Genomic DNA, 21196 nt, shown 5'->3' with positions numbered 1-21196 from the left:
GCACACACACACACACACATACTCAGGCACTAGCACACAAACAAGTACAGTATCACTCACAAACAGGGGTAAATGTTGTTCAGCTGTAACATGCTCCTGTCCTCCAGGACTGAAACACACCTCATCACTGAGGTCTGCCTGTTTACCACGGCTGCTGCTGCTGCAGCCAGCCAGACTAGGACTAGCACTGTTTGAGAGGAGATGAGAGGAGGGCTGAGGAGAGGTGAGGAGAGGTGAGGAGAGGGGAAGAGAGAAGAGGAGAAGAGGGGAAAGGAGAGGAGAGGGAGAGGAGATGTGGAGAGATGGGGAGAGGAAAGGAGAGGCAAGGCGAGGGAAAGAAAGGAGAGGAGATGAGAGGAGAGAAGAGAAGAGGCAAGATCTCTCAGTAGCATCCCTCTCCTGGCTGTTGCCATGCCAATGACATCATATAACCTTGCTGAACTTCCTGAACCATATAGTACTGAAAAGAAGCACATAGCAGACATGGCATCATGTTAGCGTGCATGTTGGTTGTTGGATAGCGTATTGCTTGCGCAGCAGAAGCCTACTCACCCAGCATGTGGCTGAAGAGAAGCTGCTCCAAGTCTCCAAGAACTGTAACCACCAGCTCCGGGTCCACCTTTAGAAACGCCTTATCTTCCTCTCCCTCTGTTCCCTTCCCCTCTTTCTTCTCCTCCGCCGAGGGAACAGCAACTCTTCCTTTCTCAACAGTTTTCTTTCCATTGGCGGTCGCCTTAGCTTTGCTGTGGGGAGCCTGGTGGTCGGAGGGGTCCACATCTCCGCTCTGACCCGACTCGGGAGCCTTGCTGATGGGCTTTACCTCGGCGTAGGGTCCCCGGGGAATGCGGCTGGGCTTCCCCAGACTGGGGGTCACCGCCGGGGGGGAGAAGGGCTTGGGTTTGCCCTGGAAAAGAGACTGCTCCGACTTGGAAAGGGTGCGCGACAGAGGCGCCCTCCCGCCACCACCCACCCCTATCTGACCCGTCTTGGTCTGGCCCGTCTTGGGGATTCCGGTGCCTGGCCGACCCATGTCGTCAGTCCAGCCGGGGGGTTGGTAGAGGTGGAGTTTCTTCTCCGCGTCGGTGAGCACACACAGGTTGGTGAGCGAGCGCTGCTTGCGAAGCTTGGAGGGGTTAGGGATGTTGTTGGGTCCTGGTCCTGTTCCAGGGCGGTACACCCTGAGCTCAGGGCCAGAGGGTCGTGAGGGCCCCTGGGGTAACGAGGAGGGCTTAGCGGGGCCCTTCCTGGAAGTCATGATTTGCCTGGCCGGGGGCTCCTGGCTCTGGGAGTCGAGCTCTCTGGTCTTAGCACTCATGCTAACGTTAGCCGCCACATTATCCCCCAGCATCCCGCCTGCAGGGAAGCAGGCAACAGCATCAGTGACACACACTCACACACACACAGAAGAAATGGATGGAAAGAAGATCCTGCGATCCTTCTATCCAGGCTCTCTGGAGGGACAGGCGGCAGTGCTGGGTCAGTAGAGTAGTTGTCCCTCTCTCAGTGTTAATCCATGTCTAGAAGGAGATCTGTCCTAGAGGTTAATATCCAGTCTTCAGCCTCCCTCTGTCCCCTCACAATCCAGCTCGCGCTGCCTCACTACACTGACCAGCCTCTCTCTCTCTGTCTCTCTCTCTCTCTCTCTCTGCGAGGGTCCCTCCAGCCTGCACGGCGAGCAGAAGCCGAATGACAAGAGAAACAGACGCAGCGGCAACACTCCCTCCACCCCTCTCTCTCTCTCTCTCTCTCCTCCCCCTCCCTCTACCTCTCCCTCTCTCTTCCCCCGCCGGCTCATTCACCCTCCCTGCTTCTCGCTGTATCCTTCCCTCCCTCCCTCTCTCCCTCCTTGCCTGTTCCCCTCTCTCTCCTCCCACTGGCTGATTTACCCGCCCATCCTCCCTCTATTTTTCCATCTCTCTCTCTCTCTCTCTCTCTCTCTCTCTCTCTCTCTCTCTCTCTCTCTCTCTGTCTCTCTCTCTCACACACACACACACACACACAGACACACGCCCAGCCCACAGACGCTGCCGTGCTCTCCTCCAGCGAGTGTGAAGTGTAAGGGGCTGTAGATAAATGACCAGCCTATTCAACAAACGGAACTGTTTCTCCTCTCCATGCTACATTAACTTCTCCTTTCTCATCCTCTCGAAGATTCTCTCTCTTTCTTTCCCTTTCCTTTCTCTTCCTCTTCCTGACACTGTTGATCCCTTTGTTCTTATTCTGTCTCTCTCTTTCTCCTCCTACTCTTTCATTCATATGCTCAGCATGGAGAGAAAGGGGTGACGGGGTTTAGTGATTCAGATACACACTTTGTGTGTGTGTGTGTGTGTGAGTCAGAGAAGCCCTGTTAGTTATCTAAATTTCACACACATTCATCCATTCAATGACTCCTTATTCACCCATTCACTTTTATGTTGTGTGGTATCACTATTAGACTTTAGATTGGGTCATGGCTGTGACTAATAGATCAGCCTGGAGCAATACACACACAATCACACACACACCATACAATGTACTGGATCACCAATTATACCTTAATTAGAGGGAAACAGACCCAAACCTCAACAGCCAATCACCACGCTCCACTAACATCATATGACCTCTCCCTTCATCTCTATCCATATCTGCCTCTCTCTGTCTTCCCCTCCCCCTGCTTATGCCTCTTTTAGTAATGACAGATGAGCATGTCATGAAGCTGCCTATAGATTCATCACAATCTTATGTGCTATCCCCTCAAGCTACCTTGGAGGAAAGAGCCAACATGGAGTGGGGTGTGCAGCAGGGTGTGTGTGTTTGTGTGCGAGTGCGGGAGTACATGCAAATCTATGGGAGAGTTTGTGGTCTTGTTTTACTAGCCTTGTGGGGACCAGAATTCCTCATAAGGATAGTAAACTAAGAACAAATTGATATTGTGGGGACATTTTCTTTGGCCAATAGAAAATTGGGCCAACAATGTCGAGTGTCATTTCTTGGGGGGTTTAGAACAAGGGTTATCATTAGTGTTAGAATTATGTGAAGGGTTAAGGTTATGTTTAGAGACACGATTTTGAACTGGGGTAAATTGTCGGTCCTCACTAGGACAGTAAAACAAACCTCTAGGCTTGTGTTTGAGTGTGCTGGAGTGCACGCATATCTGTGCGGTGTGTGAGAGTGTGTGTCCCTCTGTCTCTATGGGCATGTATGTGAGAGTGTGTGTCAGATTGATCAGACAAGGAGCCAGAGATGCCGGGGCTCTGTCCAACTCGAGCTATCTCAGGCACGTTCCCCCATGTCACCAAACGTTCCTGCACATCTCTCTCTCTCTCTCTCTCTCTCTCTCTCTCTCTCTCTCTCTCTCTCTCTCTCTCTCTCTCTCTCTCTCTCTCTCTCTCTCTCTCTCTCTCTCCTCCTCGCCCTCCCTCCCTCTCTTCCTCCTCGCTGTCCCCGATATTCCTCCGCTGTTGTGCTCCAGACTCTCCTTCTCCCTTGTCTCCCTTTCCCATCACGCTCGTCTCGTCTCCCTCTCCTCCTTTGTCTGCCCCTCTCGCTCCATGCCCCTCCCTCCATCCTTGGACCTCCTCCATCTCTCATAAATGCATGCAACATGTTGAGAAAGAGAAAGAGAGAGAGACAAAGAGACAGAGAGAGAGAGAGAGAAAAGGGAAGGAAGAGAGAAAGGAAAGAGAGAGAGAAAGATGCATTAGGTAAACGTAGTGAAGTGATAACATCACTAGAGAGCCTGTTAGTGTGTGCGTGAGTGCACGTGTGCATTGAGTCAGAAAGATGCATTAGGACTCATTATACTTATCTCCATTAGAACACAAACACGATGACATGGCAGAAAACATCAACTTTCACAGTCACAGACCGTCCTCTGTTGACTGTAGTCTGATCAATAAGCATTTTAACGGGAGCGCGCATACATGTGTCTCTCTGCGCTTTCGAGTGTGTTTATCTATACGCTCAGGGCTCTGACATTAGAGACACAGCACTTACACCGGCCCTGTCCTCCACACAGACACAGCACTTACACCGGCCCTGTCCTCCACACAGACACAGCACTTACACCGGCCCTGTCCTCCACACAGACACAGCACTTACACCGGCCCTGTCCTCCACACAGACACAGCACTTACACCGGCCCTGTCCTCCACACAGACACAGCACTTACACCGGCCCTGTCCTCCACACAGACACAGCACTTACACCGGCCCTGTCCTCCACACAGACACAGCACTTACACCGGCCCTGTCCTCCACACAGACACAGCACTTAGACCGGCCCTGTCCTCCACACAGACACAGCACTTACACCGGCCCTGTCCTCCACACAGACACAGCACTTACACCGGCCTTGTCCTCCACACAGACACAGCACTTACACCGGCCCTGTCCTCCACACAGACACAGCACTTACACCGGCCCTGTCCTCCACACAGACACAGCACTTACACCGGCCCTGTCCTCCACACAGACACAGAACTTACAGCTGTGTTCAGCTGCTCTCCAAGCCTGCGACTGTTAAAACCAGTATTCAAAACACCAACGCTCCATTTGGCACTCGCCATCCAGTTGCTGTTATATTTGCATAAATCAGTTAAGAAGGTTCCAGATTAAACAAACGATGCCCTGTTCGCTTGCATTCCTCAGCAAATATTAAAGCCATACTTTAGAAAAAGGAAAAATAAAGGTGTGTCTTTAACCAGTCCACCAAACTGGCGCCGTCTTCCCTCTAAAACGCTCAGCGGCAGTGTGTGTGTGTGCGTGAGTGTGTGTGTGTGTGGCACGGTAAGAAACACAGGAGCACCGGGTGTAACTTATGCTGTGCTTGGTTTAATGTTTCCAAGCTAAAACTATTTATTAGTTGAAGTTGCTTTAATAATGGCCCAATGTTCAGGTCCCTTTCATTCACACACACACACACACACACACACACAGTGCTCTGGTGACAGTTGTAGGGGCTCTCTGGGGCAGTAGAGGGGCAGGAGAAGGGCAGCAGGGGGGCTATACAGGCAGTAGGAGCCACTGCTTCAGTCTCTATTCCTCCCTGATGAGGCATTAAGGTCATTCACTAGTGAGGTAGTGTACAAGGCCTGGCCTGTGTGTAGGCACAGAAGCACGCAAACATCTACATGCACACACAAATAAATACGCACGCACACACACACACACACAGACACATATACATACAGCGCGCACACACACACACGTAAACATACAGTACACATACACACAAACATGCACTCATTAAAAACATACGTGCTCAGACCGACACACACTCAGACACTCAGGTGGGAGGGCTGTCTCAGAGCCGTTAGCAGTAAACAGCTGCTTGATTGTCCTCGCACTCGTCACTGTGGCTCCACAGTCAGACTTAAATATATGTCAGACATTCACACACACACATACACACACACTTACCCTTAGCTGCACTCACAGCCCTCACACACAGGCACCTTTACACACACACACAGTGACAGAGATAATCACAGGTCAACACAAATACACACACACACAACCGCGCACACACACACGAGTGCGTCAGTCAGTGGTGGTGGACCGCAGGTCTGGACTGAGATCAGAGCAGCCATGATGAGGGAGCCCCAGCAGGTACACAGGCTGGAGTGTGAAGACAGCCAACAGCACATGCAGCATTAGGTTTAGGGTTAGACTCCACATTCATCACCCTGCTAAAGAGTGACCCACTCACCCAGCAGGCCAGGCTACAACCTGAGCTACGACCAGGACTACAGCCTGAGCTACAACCCTCAACAACCTGGACTACAACCTCGACAACAACCTGGGTAACAACCTTCAACAACCTGGGTAACAACCCTCAACAACCTGGGTTACAACCCTCAACAACCTGGGTTACAACCCTCAACAACCTGGGTTACAACCCTCAACAACCTGGGTAACAACCCTCAACAACCTGGGTTACAACCCTCAACAACCTGGGTAACAACCCTCAACAACCTGGGTTACAACCTTCAACAACCTGGGTTACAACCCTCAACAACCTGGGTTACAACCTTCAACAACCTGGGTTACAACCCTCAACAACCTGGGTTACAACCTTCAACAACTTGGCCATCTTTGGTAAAGATTTCACCCTCCAGCCTCACAAATAACTTATGTGAAAGCTTGAGCTATGGAGGAGGGTGTGTGTGTGTTCCAAACAGCTCCTGCTGTCACAGACGTCATGAGTCAGCTGAAGGGGCAGACAGAGACTGAGACACATTGAAGGACATCAGCAGGGTGGGGAGGAGGGGGCAGCGTGGGGGGGGGGGGGGGGGGTCGGACAGCGAGAGGGAATGGACAGTGTAGGATGAGAGAAGCACAGACCGAGAGAGAGAGAGAAAATGAGAAACAGGAAGGGGTCAAAGGAGGATAGAGGAATGGGGAGAAATGGAAAAAGGAGGAGAGCAAAGGATATGGGAAAGAGGGAGAGAGAGGAGGAGGAAAAAGGAGAGGGGGAGACAGAAGTTATGTAGCTGTGAATGTGACTAATTCCGATCATAACTCATCACATAAGGAAAACTTCCAGTTCTTTAACACAGATGGGCTGTTCTCTCACTCTATCTCTCTCTCACCCACTCTCCTACTCCCTCTTTCTTCTCCCTCTCCTCCCTCTCACTTTTCATTTCTCAGTTGGTGCATATTTCTCTATCTTGTTATTATTTCTCTCCCCTGCCCTCTTTACTGTTGTGTGTGTGTGTGTGTGTGTGTGTGTGTGTGTGTGTGTGTGTGTGTGTGTGTGTGTGTGTGTGTGTGTGTAGGGGGGTGGGGGTGGGGGTGAAGGGCAGTGGCCGAGGTGAGGGAGAGTGGAAGGGTTGGGAAGGGTTGGGAGTCAAGTGGGTGAGCGGTTAGGGAATCGGGCTAGTAATCTGAAGGTTGCCAGTCCGATTCCCGGCCGTGCCAATTGACGTTGTGACTGTGGAAGACTGTGAAGAGGGATCAGGAAGAGAGGGGTGAGGAAGAGTGGTGAGGAAGAGGGGTGAGGATCTCTAGACGTGACCTGAGGAAAGACAGGAAGCCGGTCAAACAGAGAGAGGATATCCTGTCCCAGGTCCGGCTTTGTGTGTTACTGTTGTTAGCCTACATCCGCTAGCGCTAGGCTCACTCACAGACTCACCGGACACCCAGGACAATATCCTAGACTGTGACACACCGAGGATAACGCTAGCTGTAGGCTATGCCTATGACACACAACCGCCAGACAAAAACAATAATATGAGTTTAGTTGGATATATCCTGTTAATATATATATATCATGTTGAAGTGTGTGTTTGTGTGTCACCAGTGCATGCGTCCTAGCTTGTGTGGATACAGTGTGAGTCATATGGGTCTGTTGAACAGTCCCCCTACATACATGCCATGCTGACTGAGAGCATCCCAGTGAGAACAATGAATCTGCCAAACAAGCGCCTGACTCTGAAGTGACAAATCTTTAGCCAACAAAACCCCATTCTGTCAGAGTGTGACTCTGCTCTCAGACACTCATGAGTCACACATCCTGATGCCCCTCAAAGCTCATTAAAATAAGAATCACAACCTTGCACTTTATGGTATCTGTTTGGGTATTCTGTGTGTGTGTGTGTGTACATTGAAGAATAATATCCAGTGTATGATATCCAGTATAAGCTATGACACACATATCTGCTAGCCAAAAACAACACTATGAGTTTAGTTGAGGATATCCTGTTTTATACCCTGTCCTGGTCTTTGTAGACACTCCCTGCCCGCCTCAGTGTTGACATTCTCAGCACACCTCCCAGGGGTATCCCACAATGCTGTGCTGCAGAGCCTGGTTGCCTGGTTACAGCATGGCGTGTGTGCCTCAGCAAGTGATGTTAGTCATATGGGCGCTCTCTCTGCGTGTGTGTGTGCGCGCATGTGAAGGTGTGTGTTAGAAAGGAACAATTTCTTGTTAGTCCGTTCAGCGTTGTGTCAAAGCATGTACTTTGATAATGGCCACTTCTTTCCTTAGTGTGTTGTCCTTAGCGTGTGTTGTGTCCTGATTGTGTGTTTTTTTTGTGTGTATGTGGGGTAAGGCACGGCATGGGTCATTTAACTGACTGGTTGATTACCGGTCGCTATATTGTTTGTGTGTGTGTGTGTGGCCTGACACAGAGGCGGTGCACACATGACTGGGCCCATCATTCAGTTTCCTGGAGTTTCATCACAGAGGTCAGGCCCAGTTCTCACGTATGCCCGCTCCCCCTATCCTCCCACTCCTTTCTCCTTTCTCCTTCCTCCCTCCATCCCTCCATCCTCTCACCGGCTAATATGTGCAGCCATTATGTAGTCGCCCTGCAGGGTAGAGCCCTCAGGAGCGATAGAGAGAAAGAGATATGGGGTTAGGAGTGGACGACCAAGCAATGTCTTGCAGTATCTAGGCTAGATGTCCGGTGTGTGTGGTGTGTGTGTGTACATGCTAGCGCACATGTGGTGTGTGCATGTGTGTGTGTGTGTGTCTGTGAGTGAGAGAGAAAGACAGAGAGACAGGGATAGGGATAGACGGAAAATGACGTGGTGTCAGTGTAATGTTATGACAGGGTGCCTCCATTACGATCCCAGCGAGACCTCCTGACAGTCACTGGACTGGGTCACCTCACCGGCCCACTGGCAACCTAGCCTGACAGGACCTGACAGCACAGGCTCAGGGTTGGTTGAGAGGTCTGGCTCAGAGCTGAACTGTGTTGACTTCCCTATGACTTCCACCCACACGCTCAGGAGGTGCACGCTCACCTGCTCTGCTCTGATCATCTAACCGCACTGCTGTCCATACACCAGTCAGCTCTGCCCACTCAGCATATAACCCCCCCTTGTGAGATTGGAGCGAGAGGATTATTATGGGCTGTGGTCGATATGGAGCGGGTAGGAGTATGTTTGTGTGTGTTTATGTGTGTGTGAGGGCGGGGGTCCGTACTCAACTGTACGGACCACATAAATAAACGGATGGAAATATTCAATAAACTGGATAATGTCCCTCCTATAGACTAGACATGAATAGATAAAACCATCAGTGGAACCAAAATACTGTCAATTCAATTGATTCAATATTTTAAAAAGAGTGTTGCAGTAATATATAGAATGGCTTGAATACAGTACATGCAACGTAATTCGCTTATTTAACCATACACAGACATTAAACTAATTGCATTGAGAGAGAGAGAGAGAGAGAGAGAGAGAGAGAGAGAGAGAGAGAGAGAGAGAGAGAGAGAGAGAGAGAGAGAGAGAGAGAGTGCTCTCTCCTGCGTTCTGCTGGCTCAAGTTCTCCACCTGCATTTTGGCCATTATCTGACCACTAAGATCTAGAGCTTTCTACTGGGCCAGTAACTCTATTACTAAAACGCAAACAAGGCCACACCCACACACACACATACAAGCACACACACACATACAAGCACACACACACATTCATGCAGCTGAAGTCAGTTCTGTCTTCTTTCAGAAATGTGCTTTTCATTTATATGGTCTTGAACAGTGTCCTGATTGAATTAGTCTTTCTAAGCCAACTGTAGTATGGGTTGTCGATTAGTTATAGAGGAAGAAGATATAGAGTGTGTGTGTGTGTGAGAGAGAGAGAGAGAGAGAGAGAGAGAGAGAGAGAGAGAGAGAGAGAGAGAGAGAGAGAGAGAGAGAGAGAGAGAGAGAGAGAGAGAGAGAGAGAGAGAGAGAGAGAGAGAGAGAGGGGGAGGTTCTCTGTTGGCTAAGGAACAATACAGGAAGGAGAGGTTTTACCTCATATCGCTGAAAATGCAGTTCTCAGACCATGAGCTATAAATCCCAGACGCTCAGTTTGTGTGTACATTTGTGTGTATTTATTTGTGTGTTGGAATGGAAAAATGTATATCATGCAACTTGTGTGTGACCATGTGTGCATGCGTGCATGTGTGTGTGTGTGTGTGTGTGTGTGTGTGTGTGTGTGTGTGTGTGTGTGTGTGTGCGTGCGTGTGTGTGTGACAGCTGACAGACTGTGTGGGAGCTCCACAGGGACACTCAGACACTCCTCAGACAGCAAAAGAAAAATGATCCAGAGATCGAATCACACAACTAACTCTCAAAGCCACATCTGTTTACTGTCACACACACACACACACGGGCACACACACAGACAAGAAAAACATCTCGGAAATCTCAAGGTCAGGGGGGCATTGGGGTAATTGAAAGAACATATGGTGGAATTATATTAAAGATGGTGTAGGCAATGTTGTTGAGAAGCACTTTGTCATATTTGCCAAAATAAACTTCACATCTTGATAGCAACCAATACATCTAAAGGTTTGACGGTAATATGAAATCAATCCGACGGAAAGATGGTCAGATTGAAACTGAACCATATTAAAGATAGATATCTACTATTCATAATCTCTCAACATATGTTTATAATCAAGCTGTTGTGCTTTAGCCGCTGGGTAATTCTCTTCGTTGCTGTCATGATAATGAATAAGTAACCTCTTGACAGACACTACTGAGACTCTTACTGAAGTTCTACCAGAATTTTAAATAGCAGCTGTAGTCATCACTATCAAATCTATATCCTATAACAGGTCTAACTGATATTGTACAGCCTTGCCAGGGTTAAGGGGTGGAGGTGGAGGGTGGAAGAGGGTTTAGGTTGTAAAGAGGTTGAGGCAGTTGGTGCAGGGTGGGGTGACAGATTGCTGGTGGAGAGGGGGAGCTGGTCTCTGAGGAGTTCACTAATTGTCTGATGCCGCCAGAAACGCTCAATATTAAATGTCCTGGAAAATCTATGGGTTTAACCGCCAATAAACCTATCACTGCCAGTCTGACCACGACAAACTGGGTTTGTAATGTTGTGCCTTTGTCTGCCTGAATGCCTGTCTGCCTGCCTGCCTGTCTGCCTGCCTGTCTCAGATAAACTTGAACCCTCACCCCACTGACATCCCCTTGTTCATTCTTTCCCCTCTCTCCCACTCTCTTTCCTCCCTCTCATGTGTAAATGATAGTTATTACAGCTTCAGCCTCCCCTGCCTGTCCAGGCAGCATCGTGGGACCCTGCCGGGAGGGTCTTTCTGCTCTCCAACACTCGTCAAGGACCGCCTCTTCCGGGCCGAAAAACTCACACATCCAAACTCCAACCCTGAGTTCCTGCAGGTTCCTTCTGTACCTAAAACACTCTGCTCCTTTCCCTTCCCTTCTCCGACCCCACACTGATTGCCATACCTCCAGCAAACACTGGATATACACATGTATTTCCTGGTGGTTTGTCAGCAGTGGTATACTGCATTGGGACGCCACCAACTCAGGATATGAAGAACATACAAATCACCTGGGTTGCCAGGTTTGTCCATGGAAAATAGCAGGGGGTGAGTCTCATAAACCCAAAGATGAGTAAAACTGTATTAATGACCTGTATCCTGATCTCTCAAAATACAGTACAACCTGTCATCAATCACCCCCCTCCTCCATAATATGAAACAGATTCATCTCAGGACACTGAACAGACGACTCAGAGGAAATGGTTTGACAGGGGAGGAAACGTTTGGTCCTCCCAGATGTGAAACTATAAAACATGTAAAAATGGAAACTACTGCTACTGTAAGTCAGGTCTGACAAATCAGTTAGTAAAATGTCCTTCTAGTTCATAGCCTGTCAAGGCTATAGAAAAGGATGGGGGGGGGGGGGGGTAGCAGAGGTCACATGGGTCCACAAGAGGTATGTACGGGGGAGTTAAAGGTCTCTTAAGTGTCCTAGAACAGAGCTAAAATCAAAAGTATAATTGTTATAAATATTGATGTCCCCTCATTAAGTCCACATCAAACGGAATGATTTCATGGATATTAAAGTCGTACTTTTCTTTACCCTCACTGCCCCATAATATAATCCACATCAAAGCACAGAGCTGGGGGTCTGGATGGAACCATAATTCTGGAGGGATGGCAGGATCATGTGTTTCAGGTTAATGAGGACGAGGAGAGAAGGAAGGAGGGAGGAAGAGAGATAGAGACAAAGAGAGAGAGAATCTGACAGCTCCTGTCTCAGTTCAAACATTTCCATGAGTGAGCATGTGCCTGATAGCCTTGCAGGGGAAAATATAGTCTTTCTCTGACCCATATCCTCCTTTATGTCCTTCCATCTCAACACCCAAAGCCCTCTCTTTCTCCATCCATCCATCCATGTATTCACCTCTCCTCCTCCTCCATCTCTCCATCCAAAGACTTGTATAGTCAGCAGAGCCACGGGCAGACACACACACACACACAGGGAATTAGGCCAGCACACTCCAAACGTGACCGACACTGAATGCTAGCTTCATTCACATGGTGGGTCTGACTCTTAGCTTGGAGGTAAGTGAGTGAAGCATGTCCTTATTGTCAATTCCGAGTCTATTCATCTTATTTCTGAAACCTGAGGCATATCCTATCTGCGTGCACGCGTGTGAGTTTATGAGTGCGCGTGCATGCGTGTGTGTGTGCGTGTGTGTGTGTGTACTCACCGAGCGTTAGGTCTTCGCAGCAGACTTCGATGGATCCAGAGGAACAGTCGCTCAGCTCCTCCACTGAGACATCTCTTTCCTGAACCTGCAGCCTGCGAGAACAGCGTTCACCGTCACGTCACCGGGACCGCTCACCCTCCTCAACACACTCAGTGACTGAACAGTTTCCATTTCGTTCATTTGCAAATCAGACTCTACAGATCATGACAGAGGTTTCTCTGTGACTCGGTACAAATGGATTTGATTCTCAATTTAGATATGCTGCACAATAGTGCTTTGAAGTCAATGATTCCATTGTTGATCTGAAACACTCCATTTCAAATTCACAACGTGCCATGAAATTGGGTTTGTTACTTGAGATTATGGTTTGTTACTATTACACTAGTATTACTTGACTATTGTTTAAAGAAAACCAGAGAAAATTGTAAAGACGGGGGTGGAAGTAACATTCCTTTCTGAAGAGGGCCTGCAGGCTAACCAGTGAACACTTATAACAATCAGCTCTGCTCCAAAAAGCACAAGTATATGTGTGTGTGTGTGTGTGTGTGAGTGCTCCCATGTGTGTGTATACAATGCTGAAGTATAGATCTGAGATGTCCTAAAGGATCTGTGTGACTGGTCTCATGTCTGCAACCCGGGTGAGACGGGGAGAAATGTAGGGATCCATAGATAGAGAGGAGGGCTGAGATGGGGGGAATTAAAAAGAGCAGAAAGGTTAGTGCCTGTGTGTGTGTGTATGAGGACAACGAGAGAGAGAGGGATAGCGGCAGAGAGACAGTCGTTAAAGCTCACCTGTATCTGAAGGGAGCCACAGTGGCCATGTTGACTCTGGGTGTCTGTGTGTCTGTGGGCGGGGTCTCTCTCTGCTGGCAGGGAGCTTGGGCCAAGGTGATAGGTTGAGGAGTGATCTGGGTCGGAGACACGACAGGACTCAGGTCCTCTGGGGTTCCCATCTCCTCATCCGATTGGCTACTGGAGCCACTTCGACCCCTGAAGGAGGGGTCAGGGGTCAAGGTAAGAGGAGGAGGAGGCCGCAGGTTGTCATTGCTGAATCTAGATGACCGGTCTTCCACAAGGACTGGCTCAGGAGGGTCCTCATCATCCCCTCTGTCCCCTGGGCTCCCTCCTTCCTCCTGGGTGTGGGTATTGTAATTTTCCCTTCTCCTTGGCAGGAACTGGGGACTGAGGTTGCTGTCTCCCCATTGCTGGTTCCTGTTAGCACAGGTATATCTGTTCTGGTTACTGTTCTGGGGAGTGTGTGTGCTTGTGTGTGGGGGTGTGTACGATGGGAGGAATGTGGCTACGTGTGCTGAGGTGTGTGTGACTTTCCCCAAGTCCAGTGTGTCTCTGGAGCGCGGAGGCTCCCTGCGCTGAGTCAGGGGACTGCTGTAGGCCGAGCGTGAGGCCTGGGGAACGGGTAGAGCTGCCTGCTGCAGGAGCTTGTTCCTCAGGGTGGCATCCCTGAGAAGATCCTTGGAGGAGGGCCCTGGGATGCCGGTGTTCCTTGCGGACAGTTTGGGAGAGTGTGTGGGTGTCTGTGTGGGTGTGAGTTGTTTAGATTTGTGTGTGGAGGGTCGAGGGAGGCTGCTGGTCTGAAGGCGAGAGTCTCCTTTGGGAGAGGAAGGGAGCAGGCTCCGAGGGAGGGGGATCCCTGAAGAGGGAGCCGCCCGAGGGGGGGACTTCACATTTACACTCATCACTGGTCTGGATAACTACCACTGGTTCTAAAAGAGAGAAGGGGGGAAGACACAGAAAGAGATAGGTTGGAGCAAGTTATTAAGACGTTGCTGACATTGCAACATGTGCATAAGATAATGACTAAGAATTATGGACCGTTTTAAAAAGCATGGCATGGGACTTGCCCATGGTATTTGGGTGGATAAGAAATGGCATGTGAGGGCCGTGGTCTAGGACATCCAATGAATTGAGTCATGGTACAGCACGAGATCGTCTTATTTTCAGAAAGCCGTGGGATTTCCGTGTAACGTGATTTGCCAGTTAGGAGTTGGAAACTTGCGCTCCACACACCCCTCGGGGAAAATCAACGCAACGTCTACAGTGAACTGCCTGTTATCAATATATTTCAATGTTCTGCGTTTACATTTTTCTCACTGTCACGTACAGAAGCACCACAAAACAATGTCAAGTTGCGATGAACTGGTGTGAAGCATTTAAAGGTTTAAACTTTGCAAACCTAGCAATATTGACTCGAGTTCAAAAGGATTCATACCAAAGTATCCAACCCACTATTGTCAAAGCCAGCGTCAAATGACTCTCGTCTTTATCGACGCTGCCTTTCTGAAGAGACAGCAATGCCCCATGGCAAACCTGTGTCCCATACACCGCACGACCTCAGAAGTGCTAATTATGAACTTGACAATGCAAAAGCTAGAAATGGTACTAGGGGTGGGCGGATCGATCTAAAGTATTGATAGTATCGATACCAACGTTGGTATCAGTATTGATCTTGGTATTCAGTATTGAACGTTGGTATCAGAGTTGGTCTGTCAATGAACACAGAAGTTACAGAGGGGATACACATTATATCGGGTGAAAAAACGGATATAATGTGTATCTCCTCTGTAACTTCTGTGTTCATTGACAGACTCTTTGCATGTTAGGGGAGGGGGTACAAATGATATCAGCTGAAAAAAAAACGGCCTGATATAATGTGTATCCCCTGATTCCCCTCTGTAACTTTTGCTTCTGTACATAGGTCTGGCCATGGGGTACGTAAGTCAGATTTTTCAGGTTGATTTTCTACCGGCGAATCAGCGAACAGAGGGAGTGGCTGAGAACGATGACGTTGATGTCGTGCGCTAGTTTGTGTTGTAGTTCCGTAATGGCGGCGGAGAAAGATGCGAGCAAAGCCATTCGGTCCGTTATGGAAACGCTGCCGAATATCCAACAGCTAAAGCCGGAGCAAGAACACGTTTTGCTGAGTTTTGTTGGTGGCCATGATGTTGTGGCCCTCCTCCCCACGGGTTTCGGGAACAGTTTGATTTTCCAGCTACGGCAGCTAGCTCTGTTACAGTAGTGGTGAAGGAATTGGCTAAGGCGAACGCTAGCGATTGGTTATGGCAGATAAGAGTGGCTCTGGGCAGATCCAATAGTTTTAAACTTCAACAGAGTACCCGCCTACAAGGAAGTCAACGCTTGTCAATGGAGCGAGGCCAGACTCTGTACAAATGCAATGTACCAGAGTCTGGTTAGGACCAGGCTAGGTCATGGTGACGTCGCCAAAAAAATCCCAAACACTGCCCTAGACAATCAGCGACTTACAACCCGTAGTATAAAATACAACAATGATTATGACTTGAACAAATTACGAAAACACAATGAAAAGACTTGAACATGAACAGCCCCACAAACCCTTGACCCAGACTGTCAACCAATAGCGTGACCGTTTCCTACGGTAGCTACAGTGTAGCGATAGCTTTCATAGATTTCGATAAATATATCTGCACATATCCAAAGACCACTTGTTGAAACCTCAAGCCAAGTTGTGGTAAATAAACGTAACTTATGTCCACACATTTATACCTTTTCTACGCTCTTGTCAATGGCCTATTTCACTGCAACTGGTGTGCATCATCCATAGCCGCCTTCTTGCTAACCATCCAACCACGGCAGTAGAACAAATAGGTAAGCTAAATGTGACGCAGATCTGTGTCGCAGCATTTTTCTGCTTTACCTGTTCTAGTTCTTGTTCCCCACACGATGGTTTACAGACAGCAGAAATTCGCCTTCTGTACCTTCAGTAGTCTGACATTGTGAGACTGTCCCCGCCAGCCGTTATCTAGGCCTATGAGATTCAATTTTAATGTAATATCGTGTAATTTGGGACTGCCTCGTGGTCCTCTGCAGCTGAGAGAGGAAAGATTCGCTTGAGAGAGGGATGACTGTGATGACTGAAGACGTAGGCCTACATTCACTACTGACCTCTAGACCACCTCACAAAAGCCGTTTAAACCGTTTCTCTACACACAGCTGCAGCATTATCGGCAACTCTATAGCGAGACGTTGGTTACATCCGAATTGCATAAGGACACACTCATGTATATGTAAACACGCACTAAACCAAGTTGTCTTTTGTAAACCATAACCTTGTTCAGTATGGCCAAAACGGCAGATGCATATAATCTCCAGCGTATCCAACACTCAGGATAAACATACTTCTATACGCAGGCCCTAATTGCAACATCTGTTGTACTGTATCCTTTCAGATTTCACGGTTGTAAAACACCAGGCTGTTTAAAATAATCGGAACCGCAAGTATATTTTCACCCGCAAGTATTTGAAGGCCATAAACATGTTGTTGTATGTGTTGTTGAACATGGGCTGATCAACCAGAGCTGGTGAACAGCTGTTGCAGCTGTCAACAGAGTCATGGCTTTAACCCACCATCCTCTTTCCCCTGTCCGAAAGTGTACTTTTGTGAAAGGAGTCTTCTTGAAAAGCTGTCTTCAGTAAAGCACGGCTTTATCTTAGTATAAACTGTATGTTGGATTCTCTCAGTGGCCGTGATGGTTGAGTAGAGAGCAAGGTCACAGACCCTCACACACAGAGTCACCCACAGAGTCACACACAGAGACACACACAGAGACACACACAGAGACACACACAGAGTCACACACAGAGACACACACAGAGTCACCCACTGAGACACACACAGAGACACACACAGATTGACACTCGTCTTTAATTCTGCAGAGGAGGTCTCTACTGTAGGTCCTTGTGCTTCGTCATGCTTAGAGGAGGAGATGCAACATCACACAACACACACACACCAGTGAGTCATCAGTTACAACATTACTACAATCAGAAGGACGTGGACATTCATCATTATCTATCCTCCTGTCCTCCATCTCTCTCCCCTAGCCTCCCTGACCCTCTCCCTCCCGTTCCCCTCCTCCGTCCTCTCTCTCTCTTCTCGTCCCTAGGGAAGACCTCTGTGCAGACGCCACTAATAAGCATCAGAATTCCAGTCTGTCTGCTAGAATTCCTGCTTGAGTTCCCAGGAACACAGGTGTGGTGTGGTGCCGCAGTCTATCTGTATGGAAATGCTCTATTCCCAGTGGGAATGCCAGAGTCCTGATTCAACCCCAGGCAAATAGACACAAACACATGGAGGCTCAGATGGTGGGTTTGTGTGTCTGTCTGTGTGTGCGTGCGTGCGTTTGTTTTTTTTCTCTGCATCTTTCAAAATTCTAGTTGAGGCTGTTGTGTTATGCATGCTAGCTCACTTCTAAAGACCAGCAGTAGGCTAATTCAATGGAAGTACTGTGTTTGTGTATTAGCTCTAAGTATCGTCAAGTCAGGCTTGTGACCTCAGTTCATCTTCAAAGCCAGGCTATCGTAGACATGCATTGCTTTTGTCTGTTTTACAGGAACTAACCATATTATCGTCTTGTGTATCAATGTCACTTTTTTGGTCTGTTATGTTCTGCCATCTAGTGGCCAAAGTGTTACACAGCACCACCAGCAAACCTCATCTTTACTGCTCCCTCTCATCACGTGTAATTCCCCGCGCACAGCGATAGTGTTAGTCATGTGGTGGAGTATACACTGTAACCTTTTAAATGTGCCAAAAAAATACAATTCTGTTGCAGTACACTTCAGCCCTAAAGTTAGATTTGACCACGGTGTCTTTGTCTGGGGTTTGGAATACAGACAAGGTAAAGTGTAAACAGTGTTGAGGTAAGAGAGACAGCAGGGGAGAGACGAGGAGAGTTAAATCTGTCACCTTTTAATCATATTATACCACTTAAGTAGTCATCCCCCTTTCCTCGCCTGTCCCGTGTCCCACCCAGTCTAACTGGATTTAGTCTAATCACACACACACACACACACACAGAGAGAGAGAGAAGCCCGGTGACTCAGCACGAAAGCAATCAATGCCCACTGGAGGTGAGCCTATTTTACATGAAGGCTGTTACTGCTGCTCGAGGAGACTCGTGTGACTGTGTGTCTGAATCGTGTGTGTGCTATGTGTGTGTGTGTGCTATGTGTGTGTGTGTGCTAGGTGTGTGTGTGCTATGTGTGTGTGTGCTATGTGTGTCTGCTGTGTATGTGTGTGTGTGTCTGTGTGTGTGTTCTCCCAGCGCTCTCTCTGTGCTCACATTGATCCCCCAGATCAATGTTCCGGAGCCAAGAGCAGCCTCAGCCTAAAGGCTGTACAAGTAAACAAACAGCAGACACACTAACCACACACAACAGCATCAACAGCCGCCTGCACCAAGCAGGCGAGAAGCAGAAAGCAGCTGATCCTCATGGTAACGTAATGGTAACACACGCTAGGTCGCAAGACACTGACAGCCCACACTACATCTTACTCTTTTGAAAACGCTACTTCAAAACTTGATGACATACTGGTGATAAGTCCTGAGAATCTAGAACAAGCCCTAGGTGGCCCAGTCCCAAAGGAGCGACCTACCTGCGTGTGTGTCCTTCGAGGGTTCTGTTAAGCGGGCCGAGCCGTGATAAGCGCGTGAGAGCCAGGTCCTAGTCAGCCGGTGTCCGAGGAACAATGCTGTGTTTTTTCCTGGATCACTGTTGCATCCTCACCGCTGCCCCGCGATTGGCCGAGGGCTCTGCGGTTTTCCCAGAGACAGGAAGCTGTGACAAACAGGGTCAAGGTTTTGAGCCAATTGGAGGAGCAGATCTTCTGGTGACTCACTTTCGAAGTGACATTGTTCAGTGATATCAGTTCTCGCATCTTTGACAGGAAGACACGTCAATCAATGTTTTTTCTAACAATGCATTGTGGGATTCCTAACCCTCCCACGTAGCAGATAATTGAATGAAACTGTCACAGACTGTCTCACACACGCACCAACGCACGCAGGGAAAAACAATCGCTACGCTTTTTCATTACAGTTAGTTCTGAATGGTATGGGACAAGCACACGACACAGCCTGGGCACACACACACAGATGACTCACAGGGAACACACACCTTCGCCATGTGGATGACCTGGTGCTGAGATCACACACACTCTGTGTCCGCTCTACGCATGCTGCACTGAGTCATCTCCTCCCTTCAAAAAGTCAGACATGCATCACCCCTGGTTACAGGACACCCCTGAGACTCACCCCAGCCTCATCTCTCAAGCTCTATGTACTGTACAAACTACCAGCAACTCTTAACGACTCACTTACACACTGACACATGGACTCACTCCCAAAAGACAGCAATCAGATGGCACAAACATGCACAGAAGCTAACCAAACTGATCACAAGCACTCTTACATACACATAGACAACACTCAAATGTCACACACACACAGAAAGACACCTGTTTAAATCAGCATTACTGTTAATGATTGACACGCACAAATACACTCACGTTTTCCATGCGCACGGTGTATGTGTGGATCCTGTCCATCCTGGTGTGAGTGTGTGTGTGACAGTGATTCTCTCTACTCTACCCAGGCAGGCTGGCAGGCCTGGGAGACGGTGTGTGTGTGTCACTCCTCTCGTCTGTAACGTCACTCCGCTGCCGCAGTACGCCTGCAGCCTTATCCCCGCCTCTCCCTTCCCCTCTCTCCTCCCTCTCCCTTCCCCTCTCTCCTCCCTCTCCCTTCCCCTCTCTCCTCCCTCTACCTTCCCCTCTCTCCTCCCTCTCTCTTCCCCTCTCTCCTCCCTCTACCTTCCCCCTCTCCTCCCTCTCCCTTCCCCTCTCTCCTCCCTCTCCCTTCCCCTCTCTCCTCCCTTCCCCTCTCTCCTCCCTCTCCCTTCCCCTCTCTCCTCTCTCCTCTCTCCTCCCTCTCCCTTCCCCTCTCTCCTCCCTCTCCCTTCCCCTCTCTCCTCCCTCTCCCTTCCTCTCTCCAACTCTCTGTTTATGCAGTCTCTCCCTTCGCTTGGCCACCTCTATCTTCTCCATCCCCTCCTTTCTATCTGTTTCACCTTCTATCTCTCCCTCTACTGCTTTGTATCTCTCTGTCACTTTCTCTTCTCCTTTCTTTGCTCTCTCTATCTCTCTCTCTCAGTAATGGACCTGTTGGCTAGGCTCTCTCGCTCTCACTGGGGGGTGAAATATGAGCTCCGTTAAAGCGAGCTGGGCCATTAGCAGGATGAAACAGAATGCTGACACAGTGTGTGTGTGTGTGTGTGCGTGAAAGAGAGCATGCTTCCATTAAGTACAATAAAAAAAAGCGAAGCTGATACAACCATCAATTAGTGTGGGCGTGTGTGTGGTAATTAAAGAGTCCATCTGCACGTGAAATGATCTAAGACCCCTCATTTCTCTGTCACACTCTGTGGAGGACATAAATGGAAGGATGGGGAAGGCAGAGGGAGACGAAGAGAGGGCGTGTCAATGACAAGAGGACAGAGAAGGGGATGGACAAGTGTGACGGGGACCCACGCGCTTGCCGTGCCACGCGCCTGCCGTGCCACGCGCCCCCAGCACTGCTCCATTCTGGCTGTCAGATACGTGCCCGGATAAACAAGCAACCTGGGAGACAGACCCAACCATCCCTCGCTGCTTCCTGTCACACTGTGACCTCACTGTCACACCCCCCCTCCTCCCATCTCCAGAGAGAGAAATAAAACAGAGACACAAACACATCTAAAAGCGGACATGGCCTCAAATAGAACTTCTCGATTCTCCTGTCCTAGTACAGAAAGCCACACAGCAATAGTCACATGGCTGCTGCTTCTCACTTCTCTTAATATAGCCTGTTTACTTCGCAGTCACAGAGGCAGCTTGAGTCTCAGACTGTGGGACGGATCATCTTATAGAGGAGGA

The 21196-nt window shown here is 48.9% G+C and overlaps 1 protein-coding gene across 1 annotated transcript in view; it reads right to left on the bottom strand.

Moving 5' to 3' along the window:
- The window catches only part of nav1a (neuron navigator 1a), an 82927-nt gene extending 63910 nt beyond the window's left edge, over positions 1–19017 (bottom strand). Inside the window, exons 1-4 of the mRNA XM_062459955.1 lie at positions 18881–19017; positions 13237–14168; positions 12445–12536; positions 553–1353 (exon numbers count right to left, since the gene is read on the bottom strand). Coding sequence (XP_062315939.1) covers positions 553–1353; positions 12445–12536; positions 13237–14141 — 1798 coding nt within the window. The 5' untranslated portion in view covers positions 14142–14168; positions 18881–19017. The remainder of the gene's footprint in view (positions 1–552; positions 1354–12444; positions 12537–13236; positions 14169–18880) is intronic.
- Between the last annotated feature and the right edge of the window lie 2179 nt (positions 19018–21196).

This window comes from Osmerus eperlanus, chromosome 4, assembly GCF_963692335.1.
Source record: "Osmerus eperlanus chromosome 4, fOsmEpe2.1, whole genome shotgun sequence".
Classification (NCBI taxonomy): Eukaryota; Metazoa; Chordata; class Actinopteri; order Osmeriformes; family Osmeridae; genus Osmerus; species Osmerus eperlanus.
This window is presented reverse-complemented; position numbering and strand designations above follow the sequence as displayed.